The following is a 22,505-nucleotide window of genomic DNA, read 5'->3' as shown; positions in this document are numbered from 1 at the left end:
ATTTGGATGGTATTGATCCAGACTGGCTTATTTTGCTTCATAGAGGCTGTATTTTATGCTTAACACTGTTTTAGTGCCAGAAAAATTCTTCATTAATACTTTAGCCAGAATTTGTTCTTAAAGTGGAAGTCACTTTTGGATTTGTTAATTCATGCGGCATTTTCATGATTTGAATTTTTAATATATATTCATGACTAGTCTCTGCGGTATTGTGCAGTGATGGTGTTTTATCTGTGCCTGCCACAAAGGCTTTTTCTGAAAGTCAAGCTTTTTACAACTTCCCTTGCAAATTTCTTCTTGTGCTTTTTCATGCTGCCAGTACAAAAGCAACCAAAGCAGAAGCCCTTCAGCTTTGCTTTGTTTGGCATTTGATCCCGTACCCCAGACAGTGTGTGGTGACCCAGCTAGGGGACAATCAAATACATGTCCTTCCCCTTTTTCCTGGTCTCAAATGTGCATTTGCTGTGCAGCAGCCCTGAAGGTTTTCCCAGGACTGTAGGGAACTGGACACATGGGATGTCTTTGGTCTCCTCTCACACCTGGCTTCTACACGAATTTATTTGCCAAGAGTTTAATGCAATATTTCTTCTTATTCAATAGGCTCTGGAGAGGGTGGGTATCCAACCCCATCCAGCATAACCCCACTCAGTGAGGTACCTCTCACTGTCCTGTCTGGACTCCCAGAAGCGACACTTCATGGGTTATTCGGTGTGAAGGTGCCGGCGGTTTGGCGCGAGTCTGTCAGCAGACCTGCAGGTCTGCCTTGGCTCCTGCCCTGCGTGCTGCTCAGCCTGCGATCGAGCCCGTGGGCTCCCTGAGGAAAGGATTTGATGTGTACTTCGAATGAAAATATTTCAGCTGGGAGTTTTATTGGAGTCATGCTGTAAAACTCTACAGAGGACTTGACTTGATTGCTTTAAGTACCTTAGGACAATATACTTGGGAAAATTATAGTTAAAATACAAAGTTAATGTTAAAATACAATACAAAGGAATAAATGTTGCTCCATCTTCTGTAATTGCTCTTGCATTTATCTCAGCTGGTCTTGGAGGTGAAATTGCTGCTTTCAGGGTTTATAGACCTAGATTGAATTGTGTGTGAACCCTGCTTCTCGCAGGGCAAAGGATTTATTCTTTCAGGTGGTTCTGGCTGAACATCAGGTGATGCCCAAGAATTTGGATTGATTTTACGTGGGGCTCATAGCCCATTTGATTGTGGAAGGCGGGGTGGAGTGGAGTTGGCGTGAGTGTTACGAACCGATGCGACCAGCAGCAGAGCGTGTTGGGGTGCAGGAAGGGCAGGCTCAGCAATCTCGCATCGCTCCACGCAAAAGCACTGCCTGGGGATTTGATACACCCACTTCTCAGAAATGGTTTTGTTAGATTCAATGACTGGTTTTTAGGCCTTTGCTTTCCGCTTTCTATTGCTTATGTTATATGTCTAGATGTTTAGATTTTTGTAGATTTTTCTCAGATGGAAGCTTTTGTTCTGCTCTGACAGAGGCTTGTTAGTTTGGAAGCTGATTCCTATGTCTGTCCAGAGGAGAGGGCAGCAGGAGGGACATCAGAGCTATGGGTTCAGTCAGGATCTCATGGTTGGACCAGGTATGTGGCAATGCAAATTCATGCCTGTGGCATTTCCAGGCCTCCTAATTTGTGTTGTTGCATGGACACGATGACTTTTTTTAAGATAATCAAGGGTTACCTTCCTTCAGAGGTAGTAGCTAAGCTTCCTAGTGACTAGGAAGCAGTTCACCCCAAGAAAACAGCTCAGCGAAGGGCAATCGGAGAGCAATGCCACCAGTCTGTACCACAAAGAATGTAAGTACCCAATCTGAGAAGGTATTTGGGTTTGTAAAGACCAGTGGAGTGCTATGCTCTGCTTGCACAGCAAGGAAAAGCATGTGTTTCTGAGAAGAGCTGTGAAAATATCTCGGGAGATAAATCTGGGTCTAGATGTAGGCTTGGAAGTGGGGTTGGGATCACCCACTCAGCTTTCCGAGCGCTCCCGGCAGCGCGAGTTCTATAATGAGCCGTTTTATTTCCTTTTTGGTGCTACGGCGGAGTACTAGGGCTTGCATTACTGTTACGTGCACAGTCTGGGGAGGTTCATTGCTATGGCTGGCACGTGTCCGGGACGTTTGTTCCTCTGGGAGTGTAACGAAGCTGTTACGCAGGCTGTTTTCCAAGAGCTTTGGGAATGCAGTCACTGGGAGCAGGTCCTGCAAGAGGGATCCCAAGCCGTGGATTCGGCGCTGGTGCCCTCTCCCCACCGCTGCTGAGGTTGTCCCTATTCCAGTGTCTTTAGACCCCATCCTCAGAAGGGTTTTGTAGCTTCCCTTCGTGGAGACCTGAGCGCCTCTGGCTTGCTGTGTTAACAGGAGAAGAGATGCGAGGTGGAGAGGGATGGAGCAGAGGCCGTGCGTGTCGCGCAGCTCTGGGTGGGCATCGTGGTGTGTCTGCTCCGAGCCGCGGGCGCCGGGGGAATTGCCACCTCTCCCAGCGCAGCGCACGCAGCGTGGTGTGTTGAGACAGCAACTGTGGCTGACAGCTTGTCCTATTAAAAACAGTACTGTAGGAAAATAGTACTGGCCAAATGTTTGCACAACAGCTATGTGCGAGTGAGGGTTGGGAACATGACAAGTAAAGAAATTGAAAATATGGGGTGGGGGAGGAATATTTTCCATTATTTTGACGGGACATAAACCAGAAAAGAATATAGGTTGCTACAGCTTTCCTGGTCAGCTTCCCAGCAGCATCTTCTGGGGTTTTTTGGTGATGCTTCTCTGGACATGCATTTGGATGGGTATAAGCCACTGAAGGCAGCTGCGACAAGGGGGAGATCTTTAGGATGTTCAAATGTCCAGGCCAGGAGTTAGGAATAAATGTTTGCAAGATGAAGTATGTATTTGTGTGAAACTACTGGTAGCGTTGAATAATTCTGGAGAGATAAGGGCTTTGGGATATTTTTGGGAAGAAATTGAGAGGTTTCATTGGGAGGACAAAAGTTCAAAGTGAAATATTTCCAAATACTCTTTGACTAGCAAACTGGATTAATTCTCCCTTTAGAAACCAAAGAAACAAAAGACCAAGCTTGGATTGCTGAGTGAGCTGGAGAATTTTATTTTTGTTTCCTCTCACCAGAGAAAAATGAAGTGATCTCATAGGGATATAGGTAAGTGGTAGAAACTAATGTGCTGCTGCTTTGGAAGGAGAGGAGACCAAGGAGAGGAGGATACTGAAGGTGCCTTTGGGGAGTCTGGAGGGGGTGTTGCTTTTTGGGGGCTGGTAGAGTGAGGTATGGAAAATTGCTGGGACGGTTAGGAAATATCAATAAGCACCTCACAGTTTCAAATGGCTGTGGCATATGCAGGCAGCGCTGAGATGTGCATCGTGGCAGATGGGCAGTGGGAAAGGTGGGGGACAGGAATGCTCAAGTAAATGGTAATTTCTTCATCTTGGGAAAAGAGCTGTTAGAGAGCAGGCTTCAGGTGGGAAACAGTCTTGTCGCTGCTAGCAAAGGGGTGGAAAACTCTGGGTTTGCCAGAACAGCTCAGGTGCAAAAGAGCCAGGGAGCCGTCGCCTCCGTGGTACCTGCTGTCCCACTGCTGGGCTAAGCTGTCCAGGGCTCTGTTAACATTTGAGCTATTGGCCTTTGAAGGGCTGGAGAGAACCTCAGCATTAAGCAGACTTCAAGCAGTTCAAATGTGGTATTAACAGGCTGGCTGCCTCAAAAAGAGACTACCTTCAACAGCTCCAGGATGCCTGGGTGGCAAGATTCAGATCCTACGGGAATTACTGGATAATGGTTATAATTGGCAAAATATATGGACAGAGGGCAACTGCTTGGCAGTGGCTCGCTCTGCGAGAGTTGACGGTGTATATTAGAGCTCGTAGTATGGCTTCATTGCTGCAGGGTTCCCCCCTCAGGAGTCTGTCCTCAGAGAGCAGGCCTGGGGGGAGCAGGAGAAAGCTGCAGAGCTCAGCTCCATCCACCCTCCCGAAGGCTGGAAGGAAGCCTTTTCCTTGTGTGGGCAGCCTTTCGGATAGCCAGGACTTACCACCGAACATGCGGGGATGCCCAGCCCCGGGGAAGTGTTCTTTGCAGTGAAGAGCACTGTGTGCGTTGCTTCCTCCTTGAGGAAGGCTGTGAAGAGTGTTAGAATGGTCAACGGACCTCGATTTCATTAAAGAAAAGACCTTTTCTTCTCTGGCAGATTTCTACTTTCACCTGAGTCTTAAAGGTTACTTTTAAAGTATTTTTCTTCATGCAGGTGATATCTCTAGGGAAGTCTTATGGGAATGATGAGCTCTTCTGTGAGAGGAAAGGCTCCCATTTATTAGCGTTCTTCCACTAAACCTATGAAAAATCCATATTTGGCAAGTTGAGAAGGGGCATTTGCCCAGGGACTGGCAGGCTCGAGGCATGGGTGTGAAAGCACATCAGCATAGCCCTCTGAAATGAGGGACCCACAGTGTTTCCAGGGCTAACTGTAAGAAATGCCTTTGTATCCCAGAGAAAGGAACGCAAAACCCACTGTCATGTTCTTGGGCCTTGACAGAGCAGTTTGACTTGCTAAAGGGCCCTGTGCATTTCAGCATTTCATTACTATATTTTGAAATTTCATTTTTCCCTCATTTTGGAGATTATCAGCCAAGATAAATATTTCACAACAAATTCCTCCATGAGCACTACCTGCAGTAACTAATTTCCTGTGGTGTATTTCTCTCATTGCTTCGCAGACAGTAAATACAATTGACAGTTTGACTACCAGAAACAAGCGAGGGGGAAATAAAGCCCAATGAAAGGATAATGGATCTCTGGATTTTTGCAAGCACGTGTGTGGGTGTTGCAGATTTTGCTCAAGCATGTCATAGACGGGTTGGGGGCTGGATTACAAGATACTATTTTCAGAAAATAGGACAACCTGCCAAAACAGATAGCTTTTTTTTTTTTTTTTTTTTTGCCTGTTTTTCACCACATCCTAGTAGAGGAATGGAGAAACACTAACCCCCATTGAGAATTTTTGGAGGCAGAACTTTATCTGTTATTTATTAATCCAGGCGCTGATCAAAGCCCAGGAGAGGAAATCTGTGCTGGTTCATCAATAATACTTGAGCACGTACTTGCCGTTAATTGCATGTTCTGTTGGTTTCAAGTCTAAGCCCTCTGTGCGTTGCTATAGGGGGAGGTTTTGTGGGTCAGACAAGTTTAGATCACTTTGTGCATACTCTCCTGCTTGGGCTCTTCTGTGTCTGCTGGTAGAGTGGGACATGGGACGAGACGGGTCTTTGGGGCGGTTGGCTCTGACCATTTTTGTGCTCAAGGATCATCAGGTGGACTCAGCTGCTTGAAAAAAAGAGGGGCTATAATTAAAAGCAAATCGTGGCTTGAATATTGGACTAAGGAAGTTCAGGAAGGGAAAGCAACTTCACATTTACATGGAGAGAGCACAGCTTCTGCTCCCCCACGCACATGTCACAGCTGTGGCTTTGTTCGGTGTGTCTGGCTTCATGTATTGTTTTCAGAGCAGGGGTAATTAGTGTCTGAAAACGTAGCTGCTCTTCGCTATTGTGGAACAATGTAAAAATCCTTTTTTTTCACTGTAAAACATTCCTGCCTTCTTTTGATCTTGTCAAGCTAGACAATAGAGCTGTCTTGTCATCATATTTCCCACGGCAACGGAAAGTTTGCCAAATGGTAGAAGAAATCTCAGAAGCCTTTAATTACTGTGACTTCATCAGTGAAACTTGACTGCCTTCGGTGGACTTGCTTCAGATTCAAGTGAATTTGAGGGAATTCAGACCTGGATGGCTTGGCAATGGCAGCTGTTGTTAGCAAACAGACCCAGCAGGCGAAGGGGATGGTGTTGGTAGCGATGAGCAGCAAGGCTGACCTTAGTGCTGCTCTGCTGAGTGTGGGGTGCAAGGTCACATTCCTGAGTCATCAGCTTTATTTCTTGATTAATAACAAGACTTAGCACAATACAGGGCAAAAAGCACTGTCCAGCTCATTTTTAGAGGAACTTTAGGGGGGAAAGGTTTTTCATTACTTTTTTCCCTAATTAGGTAAATTTATTACTGAAGTGTTCCTTATTTGCGTTGTCCATCAATCAGCGAAAATCACTTCTGCTAATGCAGCCCAACAGTATTGCTCAGATATTAACAAAATGCAGAGGGTCACTCTCGGGGCTCCTGATTTTATTTAGGACATGGAGAGGCAAAGGTGAAATGCAGGGGTGGTGCTGGAGGTAAGAAAAGCAGCAGAAGGAAGACACTGGCCAAGGATGACTTGAAGGAAAAGGTGGGGTGTAAAGAATGAGAGATAAGAGAAGATGAAACAAGAATAAGTCACAAGGAAGTAAAAGGCCGAACAGGTAGAATTACATCAAAAGTGGGAGGCAGAGGTAGAGGCAGTTAATTTCTTGTGAGTCATCACCAAGCCACCCTGCCCCCAGAAAGGCTGACTCAGCAACATCGGTGGAAAAATCAGAGCTTTCTCTCTGAGATGCCATTCTAGATCAAAGAGGTTTCGATTAGTAAAACTGGATTTTCTCTCACTGATCCTCCCCTGCTTTAAAGAAACTTTTCAAATGCATCTTGTGAAGTCGGCATCCACCCTAACCACCCCAGGGCTTGGCTCACTCATCTCTCTTCGCTGCCACGTCTCCTCTTCCCAGGTCTGAGTCACGATCTATTTTGGGGCCCTTCGCACAACTGAGATCTTGGTTGTTTGGGCAGAGGTGAGGTGGCCACAAGAGGCACCAATTACTGCACATCCTCTTAAGAGGCTAGGGAAATCTAAAAAGAAAAGCAAGTGAATAAAAATAACTTGATGGAAGAAGGCTTCTGTGATCTGGTATCCCCGACAGATGCTTGGCCACAAAAGCCCTGCTGGGAAGATACGAGTGTGATGTTAATATGATATATGAACATTTTTTTTTTCTGTCTTATGATTCAGAACCAAGGTGCAGTCAGGAAAACAGGGAATAGAAAAGGAAAGTGGTCTCAGTTACTTTACCATGTTTCAGAAAGGCTGGTGGGTTGTTGGTGATTAGACTGGACGGGGCTGTGGTGACTGAGGCCAGTCGGAGGGGCAGGGGGTGGGCAGCAACTCCCAGTCTAAATCTTGTTAGAAACATTCCTTAAGTTATTTCATCTTTGATACGTGCAGGAGTTTGAACTGCTACTTGCAACACCATGCGTTGCCCGGTGTGCTATTTCAGGACTCCAGGGAAGAAGAAAAATGCTACCCTAAAGACATGTTTTACACAATAAAATGCACACAGAAGTGCCTTGTTCTTTTTTTTCCCCAAAGCAATTGGATTGTATTTAACGTAACTCGGCCCAGTTCCATAGTGCTTGTGCAAGTAATGTGAGGGCCAGAGCAATTCTCTAAAGCCTATTTGCAGTGTGAGGTGGTAACATAAAACCGTAGAGCTCCCACCATCGCAGCAAAGCCTGGCTTTCCCGGGAGGGGCCGGAGCCTCCTCGCTGTGCTCAGCTGGAAAAGCAGATACCGCATCCTGCAGCGGGGCCCTTGAAGAAAGCAGCTGTGGTACCCGAGTGCGGCAGTTCGAACACAGCAAACACGGTTAATTATGTAAGAGCCAGAAAATGCTGCTTAAGCATTTGGTGGTTTGAGGGGGACAACCAACAACAGAACCCAACCAAACAAAAAACCACACAACCTTGAATGCCTCTGTGTTGTGTTGCAAAGTCTGGGCTGATCGGGGAGCCCTGGGTCTGCCAGTGGATGGGAGCACAGGGTGGTCCCCAGGTCTGGCTCTGCGATGACACCATCGCAGGTGTCCTGCCTGCCCCAGGCTGCAGACCCGCGGGCTGGGTGGAAGGTGGTGAAACCTGGCTTGAACCCAGCCTCGAGCCCTGAAGTAGAGATAAGGACCTGAGGAGGACCATGAGCACAGCCCCTCTGGCTGCACAGCATTGCATTCCCCTGGGGAAGGAGGGATGGGGTCAAGTTTCTTCCTGATCCAAAACTCCACAGAGGCTGCCACTGTTTTCAACGGGTTTTGAACTGGCTTCCCGGTTTCGTTCTGTGTCAATACAACACCCGAGCAGCTGGGCATGAGGAAAGCAGAGAAAGCTTTCTTTTCTGACCGTGCAAATCATGCCTTTCAAATCTTTCCGTAATCTTGGTGATGGGTAAAACAAACCCACTTTCTCTCCAGGCTGAAAAATTGGCGTGACAGGCACTAGGAAATCTTCCCTCCCCTTTCTTCTCCCCCTTTAGGAAAGAACAATAAGCCCTGACGAAAAGTGTGTATGCACTGATGCCAGGAAGCTTTGAAACCAACTCAGGAAACTGTCTGATCACGAGCATTAGAGTCTCTCTTGTGTGTTCAGTTTTCATCAGACTTTGCTGCGTTCACGTAGGGGAGGCGAGTCAGCCGCTGCTCATCTCCACAATCTAGGCAGACGCGTTTCTTGTTTTCATCCCACCACTACTATAGCGACAGAAGCTCAGGGAAGAAAATGCCTGAGGCAAACAACCGGCGTTATGCATCAACCGCTGATGAAAAGGTTCTGCCTACGCGTTCGGGTACATTTAGTTTGGACCAGGAAAAGCAAAAGTCATGCAATCCTCCGACGTCCATTAATCCATCTTCTGTGATTTCTACTGCGGGTACTTTGTTTTCCTCTGGGGACCTAACTTTTTATTTAGTCATATATTCATGGCTGCTGCTGCCGTTGGCTCGCTGTTGCACACATTAATTGCCCTTGAGCAGAGGAATGTCTCCCAGAAGGCCTCATCCTTTCTCTGCACCAGATCATAACTTCTTTAATTGCTGCCGTTAACTTGCTGCTGGCTTCATCCCCTCCGCTCTCCCTGAGTGGAGCAGAACAGCGTGATCCTTCATGGGGCCCCATGTCCCCACTGATGCTAATCTGGGCTATGCAAGGGGACTTGCCAAAGTACCCTCTCCAAGGATCCCCTTTCTCTTTGTGAATCAGAAATTAAAATTATTACAGCAAAAAAGGGTCTGGCGCGAGCTGCCAGACTGTACCACGGATCTATCAGCTTGGTCGCTGCTTGCAAACAGTGCATGAGTACAAGGTTAGGGCTTTGATTACTTAAACCAGGGCATGTGGACTGTTTCTTTGACCCGAGTTGCGTATTTCTGCTGCCACTTGGTTTTAAAAGCTTTTAATGTAGAGGCACTGTATGGCTCACAGTCCCATGGGCTAACAGCCACAGATAGCTGTGCACTAGGCAGTTTTACACAAGGAAGTCATGAGCTTCCAAACACAGGTATCCTGTGGCCTTAATATAGAGGATAAGACCTGTTTTCTGCTGCCTTGATTATAAGAATTCGAGAATCAAATAATTTCCTATCTTATCCTTTTTCAGTTGTTGCCATGGCAAAACCCCAGAGAGGAAGGGGGGGATTGTACCAAGACATTGGAACATCAACTTTTCTCTGAGATTGATTAAAACATGTGTTCAGGTCCTCAGTCTCACCTAGATGCTCACATGGAAGTAACCTCACGCGTATGAGCAGCTCTGAAGAGCACAGACTACTTATAGGGCCAGTTATTCAAGCAGGGGATCAATGTGCATCAGGAACGAGATAGGGAGGCAGAGCAAATGTATTTATTTCTTTATTCAGGTAACAGTTTCCTTTTTCTGTACTTCACCTGCTGCTCTTTGGGATGTTTTCCAGGTTGCATCAAGTGAATTTCGATGCTCCCACTTGTGAAGGCAAGCGCCGAGAGAAGCTGTCCTTGATAGGGGACTTCTCTTCTTCGGCGGAGTTCTTCGTCACCATTGCAGTCTTCGCCTTCCTCTACTCGCTGGCTGCCACCGTGGTTTATATCTTCTTCCAGAACAAGTACCGTGAAAACAATAGAGGCCCTCTAATTGTAAGTGTGCATTTGCAGCATTTTCAGGCATAGGTCTTAACCTCTTGCTTTTTTGGTGGCTGAGGCTGTGGCGTGGTCTGGGAGATCCAAATGGCCCAATGTCCAAAGCATCTCTGCATTCACCTGGGTTTTTTATCTTAATGGCGATTTAAACTTTTATCATCAAGGGTAACAGAGACTATGCAGGTGGAGTTTAGTCCTAATTTTGTATGTACTTGTGGGATTCCCTGCTTTGCCCCCACTGCCTGCAGTGATGATGTTCACACAAATAATGAATATGTTGCAGGATTGGGGTCCAAGCCATACATCTGTGACAACACAGCTTCATCAGTGGGGGAAAAAAGGGAAGAAGAGATCTTAGGCATCATCCTAACAGATAAATAAAACCATGTCCCTGACCAAAGCCTAGCCAGGGAGATTGCTTATTGCTAATTACTGCTGAGTTCAGCCAAATTATTTTCCTTTGGAGACTTATGTGGCTGGTTTTCCAGTATTACCTGAGCTCCCAGCTCGTTCGTGTCTCCATGCTGGTTTATGAGGCTCCTCACTTTCTAGTTATCATTCTATGCACCCGTCAAGCTGTGGCTGTTTGTGCCTTTATTTTTCTTTTTACTGATTCCTCAAGGCTTGTGATAAAAAGCAAGTGCTGCTGTGCATTTGCTTTCTCATAAATCAAGACTGTGAAGCCAGCGAGAGCTATTTTGTTCAAGGTGTCCGTGCATCCCGCCCTGTGAGATACCCCTTGGTCTTGCTAGGCTGTGAAGGGCTGTGTGCTGATCCTCCGCTGCGATGAAGTTGGGTCAGGTCTCAGCACCTGTGGGCCGTAGGGCTGCAGCACACTCTCCCTTCCATGGGCAACTCTCTCCTCCATGACTGCAAGGATAAGGTTATGCTAAGGTAGAGGAAGTATAAGTCTTGGTCTGAGGAGAGCAATTCAAAGGGAAGGCAGGGGGAGTTTAGTGAGGACTGACGTAAGGAATGAGTTAGTTTTGGATTTCAGAAAAATCTAAAGTTTTATGACTGACAGAAACCTGACATTTGGCTGAGACTTGTCCTTAAGTGACTGAAAGCCACCACTAAAGAGCATCAGAAAAATATAACAGAAAGGAAAATAAATCACCAGCACAGAAAGGCTGTACCTGTTACAGGAAACAACTACAGTAATGGTAAGCAAAAGATTAAACTGTAGGAAGGTAATCTTAGCATCACAGGGTTTTGAGGGAAAGATTTTCCTGCTGCAAGGAGATGTGAGTTGTTTTATTTAAGTTTGCATAATTCAGAACTGATGAATTGTTACAGAAGGAAAAATTCTCGTTCCACATCAAAGGAAATGAATCTTCTTTATTTGGGAAGAATGGGACCTTTCATCTCTCCCTAGAAAACAGTGAGGAAAGGAAGGGAAATCTTCACAGAGGAGAGGTAGAACAGGCAAGATAAAGGGGTCCCTACAGAAACAGTAAATAAATAAAGTGCCTTGCTTCTGCTTGATTCAGTTGATATCAAGTAATATCTCATTTCAAACTGTCTCATTGAAGAATTAGTTGCAGAGATCTGCCATTTTCATTTTCTTGCAGGAAATAATTCTTTCTTCTGACCAACCACATTATCCTGTGTAGCAATAGAAAAAGGAAAGAGGAAAAATAATACTAACACGTCAGATTATGATGAGGCCGTTTGCCATTTTCCAGGACTTTCTTGATACAGCTGCTGCAGTCATGTTTGTCAGAGGATACACGGTGCAATCCACTACAGCATTAACGTGGCATTGATTTAATTTGTTCTATGTAATAGATTGTAATTTAATCTACAGGTTAAATTTAAGCAGTCTGTTACCAAACCTTCTGGTTGCAATTTCCCAGTCTTTAAACCAAGCCTAAATGAGCTTATTTTTTCAGAATATAAAGATGCTTCTGAGTTTGTCCTACAGCAAAAGCAGCTCCTGCCAGTGAGTGGTGTTGGGAAGTGGCTGAGGGTTAACGCTCAGCTTACGCCTGCCAGGAGGGGAGTCCCATCGGCCCCAGCCACCTGCTCCAGCATCTCCTTTGCACTGCCAGCTCTGTTGTGTTGGCTATTTTTAGAAAAAAGACGCTTTTTCACCTGGACCTCATCCTTGCTGGTGTCTCCGGAGGCTGCCCAGTGCAATGATTGCAGCACCACAGCCTGACTGGGACAGGGTGTGAGTCCTGCTGTGCAGTGGAGGTGTAGGGGAAAGGCAGAGCCCCAGGCAGAGAAAAAGCAAGCAGCTGTAGCCGAGAGGAATTCAAAGGTCAAGGGAAACTCAGAACGAAAACCAGCTTCCCACGGCTGCAGGGCTCACCTAAGGGATGTGACACATTGCGCAAAGGAGGCAGGCGACGCATCTTCCAGCTCCAGGCAGATGCTACGCTGAACTGACGTACCCAGCAAGATCACACATAGATCAGATCGGATGTGTGAGTATGTCTCATCCCTGAGATTGTTCCTCCCAAAGAAAAGCGCTGCAGAAATCTGTGAGGTGCTTTGTGCACGCCTGAGTCCAGCCAGCGGTCCCCAGCACGTGTCGGTGCAGGAGGCAGGGCAGCCCTCACTCCTTCTTCTTCATCAGGTGGGATCTGTGTGCCAGGCATCGTTTCCAGACTACCAGTTCTCTACCTCTTAGTGAAGAGTTAGAAGATGATAGTTTCATCTGTCCTTGCTTCTGCTGCAGTGCCTGATCACCATTTCGTATTTAAAACCATTCCCATTTTAAGCCTTGTACTTCCTTTTGGCTTGATATTTGCTCAGTCTGGGGTGACATCTGCCTTTAAGCAGCACCCTCTCAGAGCTGGCTGCCTTTCCTCCTGATAAATTTTCAGGCTTTGAAAAATGAGTATGACAGGAGAAGCGGAGAGAGGGAAAAAAACTCTCACTTGAAATTTTAAAATATTTTTTCAAAAACCTTTGCACAGCCAGTCAGAGCACCATCAATACATTACCAACTCACAGCGGCCTGACTGGATGCAGAAGATATGATTATAAAGAATTTAATGACCGCTAAGTCACGAGAAACTCGCAGAGAAAATTTCAGTCACAAATGTTTCAAGTTTACCTTGTTTATACAGATATAGGGAAACCCAACTGCATGTGCTGAGATCTCAGCGAAGCATCACTTTAACTGTGGAAAAATATTTTAACGTTCAGTGTGAAGTGAGACATCATGGCAAGGAAATATTTCCAGTAGGAGAAGCCATTAACTCCTTCCATGGCTCTTTGGCTGGCACTGGCATATCTTATTCAGTGCGCAGTGAGCCGTGTCTGTTGCTAACATCGCCTGTCCCGTTTTGGGGATAAAAATCTTCGTTTTGCTCACACAGGGCCCCAGTTGTGTTACTCATCCGTGATGGAGGTGGGAGTCAGCCCTTCCCACAGGGCTGTCAGCAGGGAGCCCTTGCCGTGTGTGCCCTCCGCCTGCACCACTGGCTCCACGGAGAGATCATGTCGGGGGGAGCTTCATACTGGATAGACAAACCTAAGAGAGGACCTTGGATTCCCCATTCCTAAAGGATGAAGGAGCAGTTTACCAGGGATTGAATACCTAATAGATATGTGCAGTGTGTCTCTGAACTCTGCAAACTGCAGCTGTGAATTTAATTTCGTTGCAAACTCCCGCCTGATGCACGTGTACGCCTCGGTTACAACAAGTCCAAGCCAGTTTCTCAAATGACTGATTAGTGCTCAAGAGCCAGAAACATTTTAAAGAAATTAATTGGAGACGGTGACTTAGATTTTAATGAATGCGATGTACAGAATCTCACCAGTTTTCAGTATATCTGCATCTCTCGGACCAACCTAAGCTGGTTTCCACTGGTGTAACCCCTCGTACCCTGGGGAGGCATTGCTGGTTTGCAGTGAGAGCAGAGATGAGCTGCACCCTGGGGCTGCCACCCCAAGCACCTCTGTCCTGGTGCCCTGCTTCAGACCTATACGTTTACAGCTGCTTGCAAGCAGAGAGTAACCGAACCAACAGTTTGTCCTGTGCTGAAGTGTTAGGGGATAAGGGGTAGATGCTTCCATATACCTCTGGAGTAGGAAAATAAAGGAAAGAATAGTCACGGTCGATCAATACCCATCACTCAGAATTCTTACTTTTTCCATAGTTTCTAATACCTCATACGTACTCCATTTAAAACGCACACTGACAACTCTTGTCTTTATGGACTTTCAGGCTTGTCTTTTGGAAGTTATAGATTGGCCATGAAAAACCACATGCATTCATGTATAAATGTAAATCACTTTATTAGTATTACAATCAATTAATATAGAAGCATAAAATTATTTAGGCAAGAAAAGTGACTGACATAGCCCTGAAAAGAGATACTTCATTTTTATAGTGATTACTTGATAATCTCATTCTTACAGTGCATAAAGATGCTTACATGTAAGAAGATGAGATCTTTCCCTTGCATCTGGAGTCCTGTGAATAATCACATTAAGCAGAAAGGCATTTAGTTCTTTACATATGTTGTGGACCAAGTGTGTTAAGTACACTCCTAGTCTGCTCTTTGGAGATGTCTTTGATTATATGGGTTTTTTCCTCCCCTTTGTCCAGTTTTCTAGAAAATGGATAGGAAAAGAATAAAGAGCCATCTGTAAAAACAAAGACTGAATCCTTTGCAGTTAAAAAATGAAATTATGAATAACCTGAATAATTCTTTGCATATCAAAGAGCTCTTTCAGCCCGCTGTTGTCATCTCCCTTTTGAAACACAAGCCATGGTGACCTTGCTGTACATGCTGGTGCCTCCCAAAGGTCTCTACATGTCCCTGCCAGAAGCAAGCTTGCCAGGCTGTACACCACTGCAAGAAGCGTGTAATTCTTTCAAAGCTTCATTTGGCAGAAAAATCTGGGTTGGGACCTTGTTCAAGTGAAAAAAGATCTAAAATGTCACTGTAGGAAGGTGTTTGCTGCCTGCAACAACCTGCTGTTGGCCACTTTTCCAGGCTAGGGCCAGGGCTATGGCTTTTGCTGGAGCGGTTCTTGAGTTTTTAGGTCGGTTGTGACTGTGGGAGCAAATCCTCTGAGCGGTTTGCCCCTGCTGGGGTAAAGAAATCTCCCTCTGCTCTCGCGTGGCTGTCCATGAAACCTGTTGGCAGTGCTGCCGGGCTAGGCAGGCTCCGGCTGGGGGGGTTTATAGGCTTCGGCGTTTGAGGAGTTGCTCCCTTGTATGCTGTAAATGTACGAGAGGGTTTTGTCAAATGAAAAGGTTTTGTAGCGCGAGCGTTAGCGGATGGAAACGCTTGCGGAGAGGCATGGAAAGCCCCGTGTGGAAGCCAGTGACAGGGCCAGCAGCTGCGGTTCAACGAGGGAGGAGGGAGCGCAAGCGCGGCAGGGATGCCAGGCACCCTCCGGCTAGGCCAGAGCTGAGGTTTTACATGTTTTCAAACATAACAGCCCAGGGCTGTCCTGCCAAACTTGGACCACGTCGGCCGGGAGGGAGAGCAGGGCACAGAGTGCGCGTGGGGACACGTGCGTTGCGGTGCTCCGGGGGGTGCTGAAGCCACCGATCCGCTCGGAGCAGACAAAACTCGTCCCCTTTCCAAGTGGACAAGCAGCTTCTGCAGATGCTTTTGGCTGGGGGAGATTATGCTGGACGCTGGGGGATCCGAAACTGCGCTCGGGAGACTTAAGTGACTGTAAGTGACTGCCCCCTCCACAGACAGGCATTTTGCAAAAGCCAGTAGCTTCATAGCAAGGAGAAACGTTTCAGTTACCGTGAAAAGAAAAGGCATTCACAGTTCTGTTCTAAAACATATAATGTATAAAATTGTTCCAAGTAGGCTTTTTTTGGCAAACTCAGTAATAGCAAGTTTCAACTTGAAAAAGGCAGCAAGAATTTTTTTTTCCTGTTACACATACTTCAGGCTCTTAAAAACTCCCTCCTTGGATATTCAGCATATTTTAAATCTTGTTTTCTGCTTTCTCCTACACTTTCCTATTTTGCCTCCTTCCCAAAGGCACCTGTAGGCAGACCAAAGTATCTCAGCTGAGATCTGAGAAAGAAACTTTGCAATTAGGAGTGTAGCGTAACCATACAACAATACACACCGAAGAGATCTGTAGGCACCATTTCAAGAGAGCAACTACCAAAATTACTTTGTTCCAAAGGAAAAAAAAAACAACCACCCATGCTATGGGGATATTAAACATTCAAATGCAAGATTTGTTTTAGTATGCAGACACTCTGGCTTTAATTACTAAGGAGAAATTCCCCAGATAGGCATTAAGCCACAGAACAGCTTAGCTTGAAATTCACTTTTATTTTCAGCATGTCATTATCTTGTAACTCTGTTCCACCCAGAGCTGTGAAAATGTTCAGCCAGAAATCCAAACCCACTTGAAAACAAGAGAGGTTCAAGTTCCAGCCAAAGAGGAAGGTTAGCAAAGATTCAAAATAAATAGGAAGACGCAAGTTTGCTCTAGTCGTGTATTTTGCTCCTGCACGGCGCAGAGGAGACGGAACAAATCTTCCAAGAGCCCGAGTCTGGCCATGTAGCCTTGGTGAGAGCACCTGCTGAAAAAATCCTGATGTTTCATTAGCCTTTCTCTTCTATCTTCTTGACAAGCTGCTGGCTGGCTGGCAAACGGGCTGCATCGTTTCTTCTCCGAGTCCCACCGTGCGATCTTTCCCTTTTGGCTCAGTGTGTTTCTTGCGCCCAGCCAGACTTTACAGTTTTGGGGAGTTCCTGTATAAAAGGACTGATCCCAGCCCCCCCCAGGAGCAGGGACCCTTTCCCCAAGGCTCTGATCTGCTCTCAAATAGAGGAATTCATGGCAGAGAGGGCAGGATCGGGCAGGGTTAGGCTTGGGTGGACACCCTGGTGCAGGGGAGCAGAGGACGTCAGCAGAAGCCTGGAGGATGGGGTGAGATGGAGAAGACAAGACCTGAGAAATAACATGAAATACATAGTCCCTTTAGGACCAACCAATTTTGGTCAGTTTGTCTCTGTTTTCTTCAAATTTCTACCTGCTGTTACGCATGTATTTTATTGCTATTGCCACCGCACTGATTGCAGAGTCTAAAAGTGTGGTGGCATTGAGAGAGAATTTCTTGTCATTTAAAAAATGTATTCCCCAAAACTCTGGTGTGTCCCCATCTATTGTGTCAATCGGAACCTATATGGGGGCTTGGCATCCAGGTAGATAACACGTCAAGCCTTATAGCAAATAAAGAGCATATCCCATCCATCGTAATCCACAGCTCAGTGAATATCTGGTGTTTCTACCAGCTGGAATTTTTAAGAAATGTTTGCATTTGAACTTTTGCCTCTAGGAGTTCGTTTCTCATTCAGTTACTGCTAGGACATATAAGATACAATAATTTCTTTTGCTGGAAATCTCCCTGAGAAGAAAAATTACTCTGGGCTATATGCCTCTGCCTACCCAGAGTCTCTTTGGGTGTTAAGATTGTTGTCAACTCCTGGGCTTCACGCTCTTCAAGAGAGCCCATTTGGGCAGCACGAAGGGAGATCAGGGGAGCTCAAAGCTTGGTGGCAGACACAGGCCTGCAGAAAACAAATCGTGGCACTGTTAAAAGAGAAGGATGTGTCCTTTGGGAACGCATCCAAGCACAGTTAATTTAATCCCATCTGCGTGAGCGGAGAAATCCTTTGTTCATGGCTCACTTGTGCGGCTGGTTTATTGACTGGTGCCTCTTCCGTCGTGACGGGGGCTCGCGTCCTCCGTCCTTGCGGTGCCGCAGAGAGCTCCTTCCCCAAATGTCAGGTGTGCTCGTAGAAGGTGAGAATGATGTTTCCTAGGGATCACTTATTTCTTTGGATAGCGACCCAAAACGCTGTGTTCTTAATGAACGTTTTCTCTTCCTTCCATGTACACCTTTACTTTGTAAGGGGGAAGGGGAAGGAGCCCCCATGGGAGGTGGGATATCAAGACGCAGCGATGCAGTTAGTGGTATGTTAGACTTTGGCACCTCTACCATCTGTTGGGGGCTGACAGATGGGATGAAATCTGACAGCAGAAAGGCTCTTCTGTTTTAGCAAGACACAAGAAAGCTTGAAAAATCACACCTCCTCCCTCCTTTCCCCCCAAACCCACACAACAACAGTGTCACTTGGCCACTTGTTCTGGCTAAGACAAGGAGAAGTTTATGCCTGTGTGTGCTCCTGAGAGTCTTTCGAGGGAAAAGTGAGCAGAGTGGTTCAGAGCAGAGCTGCTCGGAGGCGCTGGATCCCGGAGGGACCGCCACCCCTTCTCCCCTCTCTTCACATGGATGGCAATTAGGAGCAAATGCTTTACCAGGACAGAGAGGAGCTGAGGAGTCTCTGTGCTTGGCAAGTCTTGCTGTTTATTTGTTCGCTCGTGATAATTAGTGGCTGCACGGCTCATGCAGCAGGGACATTTGGCCTTACCTGTAGCTGGTGAGAAAACTCCTCATCTGGTAGCTGAGGATTAGCCAGTTTCAGGTTCTCCCTGAGATGCTGCCGCAGATGGAAACGCTTCGTGTCGGAAACCCACCCCGGCTGTCCGTAGGAGCACCCGGGGCGAGAGCCAGCCCTCAGGAGGGCCCAGCTCCTTTCCCAGCATCTATATTTTTTAATTGATCCCAATTCATCAGCCAGGTGCTGTGAACAGCCACGTTTCCAAGGCAGCTCAGTATCCTGGGTACCGGCCACACGCTTGTGGGAATCTGGCCTTGAGGTTGGAGATGCAAATGGCAGCTGAAGGGCTCTGGCCCATTAGGCACATCAAGAAATTAGCTGAAAATTAACTCCTGAAAATTAGCTCTGTAGGTGATGACAGTAATCGCAACCTTCCATGAAGTAACAAGCTCTTGTTTTTTCCCTCCTCTGATGCAAACTTTCAGTTTTGCGGTAATTTTTAATACTTTTTCTTCCTAATGGACACACCAGTATAATGCTTCTAACTAATTTGTCTTTTAGGATTTCATTGTGACAGTGGTCTTCTCATTCTTGTGGCTAGTGAGCTCATCTGCTTGGGCTAAAGGACTGTCAGATGTAAAGATTGCGACTGACCCAGACGAAGTGCTGTTACTGATGTCTGCCTGCAAACAGCAGTCCAACAAATGCTTGCCTGTTCGCAGCCCTGTTATGTCAAGCCTCAACACTTCGGTTGTAAGTGACTTTGATTATTCTTTTCACCCTTACCTTGCAAACGTATTGTCATCTCTCTTACCCGTGTATTGACCTAAATCGGCTGGTGTAAACCAGTTAGCTGAAGTTATTTAATTGGAAGTACAGTCTTGCTGCGGGGAAAGGCAGAGCGTGACTCACGATGGCTATCTGCTGTGGAGCAGCAGCGGGATGAGCGTGTAGGGCTGGGACGGGGAGAAAGCAAAGTGGCTGTCCAAGTGCATTGGTTGGCCTGTCTGCTTTTAACTTGCTCGCTGCAACGCTTTTGAAAACGGGTCTGTGCGCTCCTTTAGGAAGAAAAGGGTTTGCGCCTTACAGATGCCTTTAAAAATCCTCAAAAAAACCAACATAAAATTGGTCTTCAGAAAGTTTTAAAAAAAAAAAAAAAAGAAACCGTCCAGGCCAGCTGACCAATTAGTATCTCTCTTTTTAATTATTTTCTTTCAATTTTATCTTTCCACAGTTTCTTTAAACTAGATTATGTATTCGAACAAAAAAATTATTTTGGCCTAAAACCTCAACTTTTTTTGGAGACAAAAAGGAAAGCAAACACCTTGTGAGCTAAAGGAGGTGAATTTGGGAATTTGCTCCAAAGCTGAGAAAATTTTCCAGCAGGTTTGGGGAGAAGGATGGGCTGGGAGTCGCTTTGACTTTCCCAGGACCCTTCAGGGTCCATAAGGTTAGGCTGGGCTGTGAGACCGCGGCTGCCGGGTGACGAGCTCCTCTTCTCCCCCACTAGGTCTTTGGCTTCTTGAACTTTATCCTCTGGGCAGGCAACATTTGGTTTGTGTTTAAGGAGACGGGCTGGCATTCCTCGGGCCAGCGGCACCCTCCAGACACCATGGAGAAGCAGCCCAGCAGCTACAACCAAGGTGGCTACAACCAAGACAGCTATGGGCCGGCCGGTGGCTACAACCAGCCGGGCTCCTATGGCCAGGTGGGTGAATACGGCCAGTCCCAGAGCTACGGCCAGAGCGGGCCAACCTCCTTCGCTAATCAAATTTAGGGTTCACGCAGCACGAGCTCTTGCATCCCTCACATGTAGAGAGTTTAACACGTCTCAAGTTTCAGTGGTGCCAGATTTTTAAGGGTTTTACATAAATTAATACTACAACACGGTGTTTAGTGTCGATGGAAGATCTAAGCCTACCTCCTGAGGCAGATGGGAGGTGGCCGGTGGGCTGGAGTTGGCCTTTTTTTTTCCCTGACTAGCCAGATACGGCGGATATGCTCATCGCAGGTGGTGACCTGGAGTCAGTGTTGTAGTATGTACTGTAGAGATAACTTTATGGTAGTTTTGTATGTGTCGAGATGGTAGAAGCATTTTGTAGCCTCAAGTCTGTAGTATTTAATATGCATAATATAACTGAATTTCCTTCTGCATTTTGGTGAAAAACGAAAGTGGTTTACTATTATTTCTACAGATTATTCTGTATATCCATGCATGTAACATTGCACCTAAATTTTCAAAACTGCCTGTCTGTGACTCTTCAGAGCATTTGTTTTGGTTATACCTTTTTGTTTCAGAAGACTTTACTATTATTTCAGTTAACTGAGTCATCCGTAATTTAGTGCATGGATAAGCAGTTTCATACTACCAAATGTCTGGACTGTGTAAATGGAACTTCTCAACTTCTGCCACTACATTTTGTTAACTGTATGTTTAAAAGAAGTATGCATCTTTTATATATTTTGCAGAGTTGAATATATGGCTTACCCAAGTTCTGAATGCTTTGTAACTAAAATGTTTTTCCTTGAAATGGCATTCAGTAGTATATATGGTACCTGACCAATGTTTATTCCATTTAACTCAGCTAAGTATTCATTCTATAAATCACTATTTCTATGGATGTTTTGTGAATCTTTTAACGTGAGCTGTGGAGAATAAGGACCAAGTAACTGTGTTATATGTTTACAAAGGTATTTATTTAACTAAGATAACAGAGGTGCAGATATCAGTATACAAAACCATGTGAAAATCCCCAGTTGCTTGATACAGCAAAACATGAAACCTGCGTGTATTGTTGTGAACTTACAAAGCATAAATATTCCTTTATACCCTCTTATAGTAAGAAAACCTTTCCATCCATGCTGTTTCAAGATTGTTCGATATCCCTCTGTTCTGTCACTGCTCTGAGCGCTAGCTTGGTGCTACCGGAGAATGTAACTGGATTGACCAAATAACCCAGGCTCAGAGGAACTCATCCTAAAATAGCCAGAGCCAGACTTGTAGCCTGTTTGGGTTTCTCCCTGGGAAATTCAGCCCTTCCTCACTACAGCATATGGGATGCATTGACACAAATGAAAGCCTGAAGCACAATATACTAATCAAAACTGATCATCTGCATTTCTAAATCAAAGTGTATCAGTATATAATCTTATTGTATGAGCTGTAATGTTGAAAGCATCTTAGCTTAAAACAGCTTAGTCTCTTCTATGATTGTTGTAACCAATTTATGGCTACTCGGTGGATGAATCTATATTGTGATATCTATTTGATCCTAATAAAGTTATTGCATACAATGCATGTTTTCAGAGTATGTTAATATTAAAATGTCACTGCAAAATAACTAAGATAACTATTAAAGATAAATAACTCTTCCTGTGCTTGACCTTACTGGTCGTTCATACATAACAGTTAACAATAACGGTTATTCTTATTGTTTTCTAACACTTTTATGAGGATTGTTCTAATGTACAGTGGAGTACGACACTTCTACAGACATTTGTCATTAAAGGTCAGTATCACAAGTTTAAAAAAAAAAAAAAATTTAAAACTCTGCAATGTAATACCTGCCTGCCTCTTCACCTCTCTTTCTACCTGTCAGTAGGACTAGCCCAGTACTGTGCTAACTATCCCAGTTCTGTGGATTGCTGGAAAGCCATGTTTGAGCTGTAGAGAGGACAAACCAGAATATCTAAATGGCCTAGTATTCCAAATGGGAGCAGAATACAATTTTCTGGGTCAATGAAAAATTTTATTTTGGCTCTCAGTTCTTTTGTTCCTTGCTTTTTTAAGTTTGGAAAAAGTTAGATATAGGCAAGCCAGGAGAAAGTGAAATATGTGTGTGTGGCAAGGGATGGGATGTATGCTCTTCATGCCCCCTTCCACATAGTCCAACTACTTCTTTTTTTTTTTTTTTCTGAAAAAAATCCACGATGTCTTAGTTGATCACGAATGTCCCAGGTTGGTTTATCTAAGCCTCTCCACTAGAAATAGAGTTTTTTGTGTCAACTAGCTTTCTCTTCATGAACTTTTCCACCCAGACCAGAAGGGTCCAAACTTTTCTATCCAATGCTGAGGGTTAGAAACTTGAGTTTTGCTTAGGTTTATTCCTGCATTTCAAACAAGCTAAAATTCCTGTGTAACCATGCGAGCACAGGAACTGCAGCTTTCAAACCCTCAGGAGCTGACACCCCAGGACAAAGGGCAATTTCGAATACAAGATTGGGGACAGAATTAAGATGGTGACTTATTTTGCGTATTACGTGCGTA

General features: G+C 45.5%; 1 protein-coding gene across 2 annotated transcripts in view; it reads left to right on the top strand.

Annotated features, from left to right (window-relative positions):
• The window catches only part of SYNPR (synaptoporin), a 111,914-nt gene extending 90,382 nt beyond the window's left edge, over positions 1–21,532 (top strand). For both annotated transcript variants that reach the window (XM_069811959.1, XM_069811958.1), the window contains 3 exons: positions 9,686–9,884; positions 18,800–18,991; positions 19,749–21,532. In XM_069811959.1, coding sequence (XP_069668060.1) covers positions 9,686–9,884; positions 18,800–18,991; positions 19,749–20,015 — 658 coding nt within the window. In that variant the 3' untranslated portion in view covers positions 20,016–21,532. The remainder of the gene's footprint in view (positions 1–9,685; positions 9,885–18,799; positions 18,992–19,748) is intronic.
• The last annotated feature ends 973 nt before the right edge of the window (positions 21,533–22,505 follow it).

The sequence above is a fragment of the Haliaeetus albicilla genome, chromosome 24, assembly GCF_947461875.1.
Source record: "Haliaeetus albicilla chromosome 24, bHalAlb1.1, whole genome shotgun sequence".
Taxonomy (NCBI): Eukaryota; Metazoa; Chordata; class Aves; order Accipitriformes; family Accipitridae; genus Haliaeetus; species Haliaeetus albicilla.
Note: the sequence above shows the minus strand (reverse complement) of the source record. Positions and strands in the feature narration are given on the sequence as shown.